The sequence below is a fragment of the Acipenser ruthenus genome, chromosome 18, assembly GCF_902713425.1.
Source record: "Acipenser ruthenus chromosome 18, fAciRut3.2 maternal haplotype, whole genome shotgun sequence".
Classification (NCBI taxonomy): domain Eukaryota; kingdom Metazoa; phylum Chordata; class Actinopteri; order Acipenseriformes; family Acipenseridae; genus Acipenser; species Acipenser ruthenus.
Window position 1 is genome coordinate 20,449,984 of NC_081206.1, and position 12,960 is coordinate 20,462,943.

The 12,960-nt window shown below is 34.6% G+C and overlaps 1 protein-coding gene across 1 annotated transcript; it reads right to left on the reverse strand.

Moving 5' to 3' along the window:
• Window positions 1-5,748: 5,748 nt before the first annotated feature.
• Window positions 5,749-12,523, reverse strand: LOC117435354 (cysteine-rich protein 1-like). Its single transcript, XM_034058478.3, has 5 exons — window positions 12,365-12,523; window positions 8,644-8,738; window positions 7,845-7,902; window positions 6,897-6,949; window positions 5,749-5,875 (listed from the first exon to the last, which is right to left on the reverse strand). The coding sequence occupies exons 1-4, from the start codon at window positions 12,402-12,404 to the stop codon at window positions 6,909-6,911; spliced, it is 234 nt and encodes a 77-aa protein (XP_033914369.1). The 5' UTR covers window positions 12,405-12,523; the 3' UTR covers window positions 5,749-5,875; window positions 6,897-6,908.
• Window positions 12,524-12,960: the final 437 nt, after the last annotated feature.

A 12,960-nucleotide genomic window follows, 5' to 3' on the forward strand; every position in this document is an offset into this window, starting at 1 on the left:
GGAGATAAAAATGTATACCTTCTAGTATATACAGCAGTACATCACAACTGGACGAGTTTTTTTTTTTTTTTTTTTTTTTTAAGCTCTTACCGGACAGCAGCCAGCACCACTTGATGGGGGTCACTTTTTGGTAACCCTTTGCAAGTGATCTTCATCAGCACTGTAGTGGCATTACAATGGCAAAGTAATTATTCTGTACCAAGATAGTAACAAAGATTGTTACAATGGTATGATTCATGGCAGAACGGAACCACACTGGTCTGCTATTGTTTCTTCAGGGAAATTAAAGGAGTGATAACCAATACTTTATAATATTTCCAATATTATGCTATCTATAATGCTACAGATAAACTGCAACATCCTGATACCCTTGCTGTAGGTTACATAGTCTGCTTGCAAGCCAAACTAGTAGAATGACTTTTGTACTACAACATAGGAAAGTGCTGAGAGGTGTAATTGAAATATCAGCATAAAAACAAGCTGAGAAATAAACACAAAGGGAAGGGTGGGGTAGTCATAAAGTAGTGCTTAAGAGGTAAATGAGTTAGCATTTTAAATTGTTTTCAATGACATTTAAAAAAAAAAAAATTCTGTAAGATAATTTGGGGAAGTTTGGTGTGAAGGAGTTGCGTTCGTAACTTAAAGGAGAAGCCACAGTTTCCTCTGGAACATTCTTTGTTTTTAAGAAATGCTTTCCCCTTTGCTGAATTTTGCAATACTGCACCCTGAAGCTTACTGTGTTTCACTTCCTGCATTACTCATTTTAAGAAACGACTAAAATAAAACTGTCAAAAAACCAAACAAACCATGACAACCAATACAAAATAAATGAAACTATTTTACATCATTGCACAAATTCTGCCTATCCTTAATTGGTAATTCATACTTGAACACACAAGCATTAACTGAAACAATTACATCTCAAAGACAGCCCAGATGTGACAAGTTACAGCCAACTTCCTTTCAGAACAGTCGTTAACTACTATAGAACATAATAAGCACTCAGAGCCTGATTGGCTGAGAGAGTGTCTAAGTGTTTAGAAGGTAAGACTTTAAAACTTTTAAGTAAGTGACAGTTTTCCAACAAAAGGTGAATATTCAAAGGCTTTTTATTTATTTATTTATTTATTTATTTGGGGGGAGGGGGGGTTAAACTATACACATGTAAAACAATACAATAATTCAAGGTGACAAATGCTTAAGGGTTAATCATTTGCATTTTATTTATTTAAGCTGTACAATATAAGTTTGCCCTGCATTATAACAAAGACTGTAGTGATCATGCAAAGTCTTTGTAGCCTTGTGGTTAAAGCAACCAGCATGATGCCATGTCATAAATATGTACAGCCTGAAAGTGTGCATGTACAAACAGACAGTTAACATTGTTATGTGTCTCTACACAAATTAATTCATAAAGTGAGTGAAAATCTTCGAAAAAAAAGGAACATTGTACTTTGCAGTATTAATGAAATCTATATTTTTAAGTATGATTTTCCATCAATGATGACTCTAACATCTGGTAGTTGACTGCGAAAGGAATTATTTATCCCGAGACAAAAACGAAAGGGCTAACAAGTCAGGGTCATGGCACACAGTAGACACTATCTCTATTAGAAAATGATTTACATCAAGGATGAAGAAATTGAAATATTTATATATTAGTTGTCCCTAAGTTTAGAGAAAGGAAATGCTAATTATTTTAACTATTCATAAGATTAGGTTAGGGAAATATTTAAACAGAAGATGCTAAATTCTCAGAGTACTTCTATATTGTCAGAGTCCTTCTCACCAGGCAAATTGACCACCTGTATTTTACTTGGCTGGTTGTGCAGCATTGTGGTTGAGATTCCTCACAGGTCCTGTTGCCATCACTCAGTACCTAACAACTAGGTAGGTTGCACTGAAAACATTAGCGCCAGAATTATTTGCCCATCTCATCCCGCTGTCTGTGAGGGCTATGGCTAATTTAGCAGTCTCCTGATAAACGTATTTTGTAGAGTTACAAAACTGCGTGCCAAGCCAACATACACACGGTAATGCTTGAAAGAAATTTGGATTCTGCTGTAAGTATTTGCTGGTGTGTGGCCCCTTTTATTATAAATAACACTGCATAGCACAGTACTTTCATTATAAACCTCACCATTCAAATCAGGGTGTTAACCAGGGTTTTTGAAACTATGTTTCCTTATGTGTAGCAAGCACCCTAGCATTTCTAACTGGTATAATTACCAGGCTTTATTCATCCTGGTATCCTGGTTCAAACATATGCAGAAAATCATGTTAAAACAAACATGTGAAAGCATATTATAAACTGCTAATCACGTCACTCAATAAGATAAGCAGCTAGATGGGTAATAACAGTTAGTGTTGAAAGGGTGGAACAATTTCACAATCCAGGTAAAATTACCAAGGAATTGATATTTTAACACTCGACTTTGACAGGCAAAAATAAATTGAAAAAAATGTATATATTTGAATTGCATAATCTGACATTTGCATTTAGGGCTTAGAAGCATGACACTTGTTTGACTGCACTCTCTGGTTGTCCTGTTTGTGAAAATAACATCATCTCGGTTGTTACATGGACAAAGGTCACAAACAGCAAAGGGTTTGCATTCTATCATCATTGAACTCCTGGCTTGTTTTCATTCAATTCCCCACTCATTTGAATAACCCTTTGTCAGTGTAAATCAATTTCCACATATTTATAATAGCTGTGTACATTTCTATAGACAAAACCATATCAGGCCATGGTATTTTAGACCTCAAAACTCCTGAACTGCAATATGTGTGTAAAAAGTATAGCTTTACTGTTCTCTTGCTTGGTTTTTATAATTTCTAGACTATGTTGTAAGTTGCCTGGGGCATTATGACTTCTATGACAGCTGTTCCAATTATCTTTATCTGTGATGTAGAGCCCCACAAAAATCAAGGGCTCACCTAGTAAAGGCATTGCTATATAGAATGCAGGATGAGTCATGCAGTCAGTGGAGCAAAGGTTTGAGTCCTGGCTGTACCAAGTTGTGGTTGTGATCTGACTGGAGCATTGTTTGGCAAAGTGAAAAGGTTTAACTTATTTAAAGGTTTCTTCTAATACCCTATTTAAGTTTTAAAATGGCTAAAGTCAATTCCTGGAGGGTGGCTAACTAATCTGGAAACTAGACCTTTTCACAATGCAAAAATGTGTTCTTGACTTACTCTATAAGGGAGTACAGTAATTTATCAAAATCTCTAGGAAGTTAAAGTTAATCCAATTCTTGGATCAGATGTTTTTTCGAAACACGTCATTTGTTTTTAATAAAGCAACTCTGACTCGCATTAATGTTTGGCATATCATTTGATTAATCTGTTTTAATCTCAGAGATTTAATTTCACACCCCTCCTAAGCAGTGCCACAGTTGTTTCTAAAGATCTTTCAACGCCAGCAAATATGCAACTACATATTCTATTCACACCCTCTCTGCTTAAAGCTTCATCAGAAACATGCATTCTAAAATACTTAGTACTACATTGTGGGGCTTTGTCAATGGCAAATCCATCTAAAATGTTATCACCTAAAACAAGTGGAAGGCAGAAATAAATTCTACATACCACACATATTTTTAAATGCCCCCCTTTTACGTGTGTGCCATCCATTTATCGCTAACTTAAATGTGCACAATACAACATTGTGGCATTTTAAATTTCCTGCAAATAGTTAAGAGGCAGTGATATAGAGGCTCACACCACACTGAATTCAGAAAAAAAGAAAAAACCGAGGCCTCATATTTTCAGGATGGGCAGATATTTTAAGGATTTCCAATCTGAAGCAAACTGTAGTTATCCCTTCAGTGGCTAGCTTCTCATATTTTTGGTTGCTGAAGGTGAAAAATGCATGCAGACAATAGAGCTTTGTAGTATGCCACAGTTGCAGGACAGCTGTCAATATGTTGACCTGTGTTGTGGCCCGTTACCATGACGTCCAAAGCACCATGGCAGGTCTGGAACTCCCGCAGGGAGAGGCTGCTGAACAGTTTTATATTTATGGTTGTTCCAGTTTTTAAAAAAATAACAAAAGAAAGAAATGGAAACCCTCAGAGCTTAGGGGTTTACATTAAACAAATAATAATAATTATAGAAAAACTGAAACTCTGCGGTTTGTGTCGTCAGGTTTAGCACTTAAAGCTGTGCTGACATCAGTCACCGGGGTCATTTATACTGTGAGAAGTTATCAAAAGAGCTTCTTACAGTTTAATCAGTCTTTAGTTGTTTTTTTTAACATAATAACATTATTAGTGGTTTAATCTAAACTGCAAAATGAATTGATTGAATACATTGAATGTTAGTATTTCTAAAAATAGGAAATGTTAGCAACCATTTTTGGTGTATCATTTTAGAAATAATAACAACAGTTAAAGGCATTTATTTAAGAAATCAGGATAAAAAAGTGACCTCCAGTTTCCATTGTTTTGCAGAGAAACCTGAGTGTTTGATTCACTTTTTCTTATTACCTGCACTAGTCAAATGGTTAATCCAGTTAGGTCTAATTGATGTGACTGGGCCTGCTATATTATAAATGCACCTGGAGAGCATGTTGAGTGAGTGAGGTGTGACTCATTTTTTGTATGTTTACAAATAGTTATAAAAAAAAACATTATTAACTAGACACTTTGTTGTTTTTAAACACTGATAATTATTCAGGGTGCGAGGCCAAAAAACACAGTTTTCTGACCTTTACCTCTAATGGGATTATTGTCTGGGATTCAGAAATGGTGACACATTGGTCATAGGCTGGCCTTAGTTGCAACACTTGGACATTCTCTAATAGTAAAGTAGATATCCAGTCAGTTTTGTGGATGTTGGTAATTAAAGAGTTTTTAGTTCGACTGCTGCACTGGAAACCTATATTTTGAAGCATGACATTTAAAAAAGCCAGACTAAAACCCCTTTATCCACTAGTTGTGATGAGCTTTATGGTTTGTAGTGTGTTTTTGAATGCCTGAAGGCTGCTATAAACATGTATCATATGGAAGGTACAATCAGCCCTATCCTGTGATCTGTGAACATATTCAAGACTCAATGCTGATCATTTGATCTTACTACCAGGTTGGAGAGGGACACATTCCTTTGTTATGTTATGGACCAACCTGACGATCCTTTGATTACAATGTGGGAAAAGCAAGATTCTAACTAAAAAACAAGGTTCCATTGTGAGCGCCTTAAATTATAGTCATTATGCCAAATGCAAAACACATTGGAACTTGTTTTCCTTTCTTTGCACGCAATACCAAACAGAACTGCTAGCACCTGTCTGGAGCAAGTTGTCTTTGTCTAAACAAACCGCACCCTTAGGTCAAATGGGCAGCTCTTATATTTTGTGATTCAGGAAAAAAAAATCCCCTTTTTAAGCATTGCGTGTGTATTCCAAAACAATAAAAAAACAAACAAACAATTATTCTGGCACAAATGCTGATTGTGGTGCTTAGTTTACTTATATTTCATGCTTCAAAACAAGTTTGATAAAGTGATCATTGTACGGTATGTTCTTTCAATGCACACAAACACTGCCTGTGGGTGTCTTTGTAGGGTGGAATGTATTCCATATGTGTCTGGTTTTGTTTTCGGGTGCTTTTTAAAATCAGCATACAACATACTGGACCTACAGACAAAATGTGTGGTCAATACTTGTAAGTGATGCTGTGTGCTTGGTATGGACCATTCTCCCTCCCTTTAGCACACTGATATCTGGTTAAAAAGAAAATAGAGCAGTTTTTAAAAACAGAACCTTTAATGCAAACATTTCAACCCAATTGTGCAGCTAACATATTTAAAGAAGTAAATAAAATGATGGCTGCGTGTTGCCTTCTTTCTACCAGTGCTGGTTTATGTGTATGACCTAGACAAAAGAAAGACAAATACAGAATTAATAGCGAACTGTACACATATCCTCTATCAGTTGAACTTCAAGGATTCAGTAAGTAATACAGCCACCATGGGCTGCTGTATTGCCTATCATGACTTAAACTGATTTGCAACAGGAATAGTGAGTTTTCCATTCCCCAATACATGTCATTCTATTTGCATAACAAATTAATCAGTCATATGACATTTATGCAAGGTGTTTGCTACATTTGTGGTTTAACTGTGCATGAAACGTGCATACAAATATAAACACGTCTGCATGCAAGCCTTCGGCATGCATTCATCCCTCCTTTTAAAGGATTGATTTAATAGTTTCACTGTATAAATGTGTGCCAGATGGTTGCTAGATTGGTATATGACATGACAACTACATTACTGATACACTGAAAGAAATATATATATATATATATATATATATATATATATATATATATATATATATATATATATATATATATATATATATATTGTAGGCATACAAATACTGTACAACTGTTTAATACATGTGATTCATACTGTGCATAGGATAACACTTTCCAGTTATACCCAAGTAATTTAATAATCTATGCCATAGTTGCTTTATTTATAAAAGAATGCCTTTTATTCTTGGAAATGCCTGTGTTGGTATATTTGTATTTATTTATTTTACAATTTATTTAATATGTGGCCCAATGCAGAGGGATTCTTGAAGTAGGTTAAAATGAAGAAACAGATCATTGTAGTACTGTGGTTATGTTGCAAAATACTAGTGTTCTTATATTGTTCTACATATGTTATGTTACAGTATGTTGGTAAAAGATAAGCCTATGAAAACACAGCGTAACTTACGCAATTTCCAAACATGCATCAGAACCTGAGGCACTGTATAATTCTTGTACAGTAATTGTTGTTGGTAATTTTTAGCATGAATCACTATTGTTCTTTTTGTTTTGTTTTTTATTTGTGGTTTAGAATGTACACCCTTAAAATCACTGCCAATGGTACAAAGCATTCACCTTAACTCTAATTTATTTGAAGGTGTGGCTTTCAGTTCCTCCATGTCCAAACCCTATGAAGAAAAGGAAGAAAAGAAAATTGAGAATTTAGATGCTTCTTTCATGTTTAGACAATACATTCTGAGATTGCAGCACAACAAGATACGTATATATTATATATCAGACAGAGATCTACATGCCTATAAGGGAAAATTCAGTGACTAAAATAAGAAATAAACTGATGACATATGGTCCAGTCAGTTTGAAGGCAACTACCAAATGCTGATTTGAAATACCTTTAGTTTTTTTTTTTTTTTTTTTTTTTTAATTAAACTTAAATATTTTATTGGCTACATTTAGAAAAAAAGGTAGGCTATTTATATATAAAAAAATAGTTGACAAAAAAAGTAATGGTTTACAGGGTTAAAACGTAGTGCTTATTTTGAAGGCAACAAGGAGCATTATTATCTAGAAGTGTGCATTATGTAGATGTGAATAATGAATTACGAACTTAAGGAATATTGTGTGTGAAAAGGATTACAGTATGTGGCATGAGAGCATGGCCCATCATATCACTATCACTATGTGTGATAACAGAGGATCAGACAGCAGTAGATTAAACCATGTCTATATATAGCTTGCCACCTGTCCTGGTTATAATCTGAAGTTAGTGACACAGTGGAAAAGGATGACTGCATGGTCATTTGTATCACATAGGGTGATTCATTAATGGTGGCACACTTTCCTAGCCTTATTGCCACATTACTACAGGAATCCTTCCATTCAAACCATAATCAGAAGCAAATAACTTCCAGACACTTCCATCCTGCATGTTTTAAGGGCAGCAAGTTTCAGTAAAATGTTGCAGCATTTGGCTCAAAACACCTGACACTTGCAATGGATACTGCATTGGGTTTAATGTTTAATATCTTCCCTTCCATAATTTTAAGAGAATAAAAAACAACCAACCTTTAGGTCCAAACAGGGTAGCATAACATGGTCTGTGACAGTAAGGTTTTCCCTCTCGCTGCAAAGGCAAAAGTACATTTTTGGCCAACTATGCATGTCTTTCATCCATAACTATGAAACACTCAATGGTGGTAGATTAGATTTAGCAACACTAAAAGAAATACAATTCATTGACAGACGTTTCAACAAGAAGTCTACAATAAGAACTATACAGTAGAATTGATAACAGGTTGCACGTTAGCATATTCTACAGAAATAAAAAGTATCAGCAAAAACTGGAAAGTGAAGTTGACCAGTGAACTACACCATAACTCAAGATTCATTATCACAGATGTTAAATGTTTATAGGTGTGTGAAAACTGTTTCTTAATCCAAGGCTTCATGAAGACTGCACCTTACTACTAATCAGTTCTTTATTTTGGTCAATTATCTCCTGAAACAAAGGACCATATTCACAAAGCTTTAACATGAGTTATCATTCATGAAAATGTTCTAGAGTTTTGTCAAAAAGCCAACAACATTTGTGAATGGTGGTCTGAAAATCATTTTATTTGTAGAAGTAGACTTTGAAAAAAAACACTTAAGAATACTCATTGGTTAAAGCTTTGTAAATAGGCGTCTTTATTCATATTGCTTGTCAAAACTACACACACTAAAACATTTCAGATAAGACCTTGAGTGGGGTGCATGCTAGTGTGAGTACACAGGCTGACCATCAGTGATTAATCAAATGATCTGATGCACTGAGACATTGAAACATCACCCCCAGTGTTAGTTTACAAACCTGTACAAATCTTACCTCTGCATGGGAGCCAGATGACAGGGTCTTGTTGCATTTCTCACATTTTAAACAAGGTCTGTGCCAGTCTTTGCCAAGGGAGGTGACTTTCTCAGCTGTACGATTAAACACAAAATAAAAATATAGATTACAAATAAAATACACAATATTTTATCTGCAACACTCCCACACATTTGATTATTCATGCCACCCCCAAAGTTAGCTTTCCAAATGAAAAGTATCATCTAAATTATTGTGAAGCTTGGCAACAACAATAATTTAAAAAAAATACCTAGACTTATAAAGCTCTTCTTGTGTGAGATACACCTCAGAGCACTGTAGATATTGAGTAAAAAAAACTACACTAATAAAATTAAGAGATAGAGGCCTGGGCAATTGCAAAGGCCAAACTATATAAATAAGTCTTCAAGTTCTAATTTTGAAAAATTTAACAGAATCGATTCCCAAAACCTTTTGGAATTGAGTTCCAGGGACTATCCCTCAAGAACCCTTTGCAGATTATAATGTCAAAAAAAAAAATCAGCTATAAAAACCTACTTATCGGCTCAGGAAAGCATTTCTGTTGGCAATTACAAAATTCTAAACTCTACTGTTAAAATCACAGGATGTATTCTACTGACATATATTTGCTCATTGCAATTTGTGTATGCATATTATTGTCTGAGAATTCAAAAATAAATGCATATGGAGCTAGCCACTGATCTTAAGTGATAACGGTGTCTGCTTTGGTGGTTTGATACAGGGAGTGGTTTCTCTGGTTTGCTGGGAATTTGATAAGGTCTTTAGTAAGGGGAATGTGTGGGGATCCTAAGGCTAAGTTTTTCCAAAATAAATGTAGTATACAGGTAGGGGTTTGACATATGCCATTATGAGGCACACACATCCATAAAACAATCTGCAGTATCTTTGGAAGAAATCTGAATTGCCACACACCCTTTCTAGATATGAGTGCTATCAATCTTCAACCACTGTGTTTGTTTATATTATTTAAAATGGCCTCTAATGAAGATAATTTCAGGGTACAGCTTTTGTGAGGACTGCAGCAAAACTTAGAATTACTTCAAACTTTGCCTTGGGCGTCACTTTGTATTTGCTAGTTAAACAGTTGCTCACCTTTTCTTTACACTGTTTATTGAACATGTTTTCAATGTGTTACTAATTTATTGTTTTGTCACTTCCTGCCTGTGTGGTAAGATTTTACATACCCGTTTCTGTGTCTATAGTGCTAGGGTAAGGTGTGCACATCAAGTTAGAAAAAAATCATAAGATACACTTGCATATTGATAAAACTCCTTAGTAAAGAGATACAGTATATGAACTATGGAACTCCCTTATTCCTACAAAAGAGTTCACTCTCCCTTGGGGTTGGGTGGAGTGTCAATGTCAGGGCAGTGGAATGATGGTGCTTTTACATTAATGAGGCTTCAATCACCCATGCTTTGCAATACATCCACTTCCATGAGCCCTAGTTTCATGGCTTAAAGTAAACTGAAAGGAAGTCGTGTTTCATTAGCATCTTGAGGAGAATGATTAAAGCATTCTAAGCACAGGCTGAGTGAGTGCCAGATGTCATAATTGGTGCCTCAAATGTTTTCAACTTTTGACCCACAGATGTCACACACAACTTAATTTTCAGATGAATAGGTTTAATACCTTGCCACAAATGAAATAGACTTATTTAGTTACTGGATTTTAAAATGATTCAACCAGAAGTTCTCTTCTGAAGACCACTTCTCCTTTTTGAGTGCGCACTAGGAGCGTGTAGGTGTCCATCTGTTATTTAAACAACAATGTTCACCCTAGTAACGCAAGTTATGCAAATGAAAAACAATTCCAAAACAGCAACAGAAAACCCACTAGTTTACATTTGACAAATAGTAGACTCGTAACGCTTCAGTTGAGGACAGAAGCAGCTAACATTAAAACAATGATAATTAATTATCATTTTTGTAATTCCGAAAGCTTTGCTATTGTTTATATTTTAATTTTTTGCTGTTGGATCAAATTGCGGAGGATAATATAAACATTGTGGTGTTTGAAGCTGTAAGTCTACCTGATTAAAAAAAAAAAAAAAAAACATGGCACTCACTCTATAGTCAGCATCTGCAAACATGTAGTTGGGGCTTTGAACATTCAATAGATCTTATCCAGCCTTGATTGCTAATGCTTTTAAGTGGACCAATTTACAAAACAATAACAATAAGTATGTAATTACACTTTAATATATAGAGTAATTTTTAAACCAAAATAAGGATCAGGTTAATCATCACAAAGTTAGGTTTATTATGACTAAGATGTTTTATCTTCAAAGTAAAAATAAAAAAAGCAAAACTACTGTCTGAAAACTGAAACGTATGTGGCCCAATAAAGCAAGAATGTTCTGAATTCTACAAGGATCTTGAGGGGATATTAGGAGGATTATCAAGCAATTATCCTCAAGAGCTTCTGTTTATCTTTCAAATTAGCCCATTTCCTCTCAGTTATATTCCCTGGAGAACAGAGCTGTCTATGTTGTGAACTTTGCAGTCCCTGTTTAACCTGCTGTGCTACCACACACACACACAGCAATGTTTGCAGCTAAAGGATGTGAGTTAACATAATGATTTTATTTTTGTTTTTGGTAACGGGGAACAGATTTTATTCAGCTATGAACATAATATAGGAATGTATTTTGAATAATAAGATTCAATGAAAAATAGAAAAAAAAAACATGCCATAAAAACCTAACTTGAATAATTTGAAAAAATAACTCTGTCACAAAAACAAGCTGCATACATGCTCTACCTGTCCTGTACTGTCTTATTACGATAGAAATGCAATATAAATAACAGTAAAATAAACATACGCAGTTTAAATCCAAAGTACACAAAAAAAGGCGTTGGCACTTAAAGATTAGCCAATACTCAATTTCTGTTAAAAAAATAAATAAAAGTACAAACGCAAATGCACAAAAAAGAGGAAATCAGGGTTAGGAAAGTACAGTATGGGCTAAATGTATTTCGTACAGCCGGAGATTGCACTACACATTATAAGCAAGCTGGACACAAATCTAAACCAGTTCATGGCAGGTACAAGGGTCATCATGTTTTATGTTAACTTGTGTTTGAACTTATGCAAAAGCAAATAGCTTGTGCTTGTCATTTTAATCACAATGAAATAAAGAACAGCTTACTTATTTTTAAAATCTGACAAAATAATTTTCAGAAGTCTGAAGCAGTGGTTTAATGAAATGCATAATGCACATTCCAGAAACGTGCTCTGTACTGTTGCAAAGATTCTTTGAAGTTTTGATGATAAACAACAGTCCTATGCATGCTGTATAAAGCCCATCATGTTTTACAAATACTGTACACCAATTACCTGTATTGAAAACAAAACCACGAATAGCAGGATAATATAAAGCCATAAAAACAAAGACATTTTGAAATACATAACGAGGTAAACATAAAAAAAAATCAAATTCCAATAAATCGACTCAGAAACAATATTTAACTATATAGTGTGTAGAGTTCTGCTTATATCCTATATTATGTATATTTATTGATATAAAAAAAGTATAAACATTAGTTCGTTATATGTGGAGTATATCTTATATTAAAGGTTAACTTAACGGTGCTTGAGATAAGCATGCTACTAAACACTACACAACACATACTTCATCATTTTTAAATACTAGTTTAAATGCTAAAAGGAAAACAAAAAAAATAAACCTTTGTCTTACCAAAATAGACTTCCTTATCGCATTTTGGACACTTGGGCATATTTGCAAATTGTTTGTATGTGTGCAGGTAATTCCTCTTTGTAGCACTACAGTAGCAATGATGCTGTCACCTGTCTTAAAAGCCACGCCTCACAAGCCGAACTGTAAATTACAAATGACCAGTTCTCTCTTATTTATAGTACAGAAGTATTTTGCACACGAGAGGAAACAAGGGAGAGGCTTATTCTGCACACGACCCCGTAAAAAACGAAGCCGAAAATACCAATAACAGTGTAAACTTGCTTAGAAATTATGACCCAACCTCTTATTTCAATCAGAGGAAGGAAGTCAAAGTAACCGCGAGTCAGTAAAGAGCTCTCCTGCACAGCCCCTATGATCTGCAATTAGATTCCACTGAAACTTCAGTGTCTTTCTTGAATGCGAATCAGTACGGTGAATTAAGAATTAAGTTTTATATGAATAAAATAAAATAAAAATAATTTAATAAAAAAATAATCTTTACTGATTTTGATCCAGTGCCAAATCCACAATAGCACTATAGAGAAAGTTATAAATCTAGTATAGAAGGAAAAAAAAGTAAATACGCCTTTATTAAC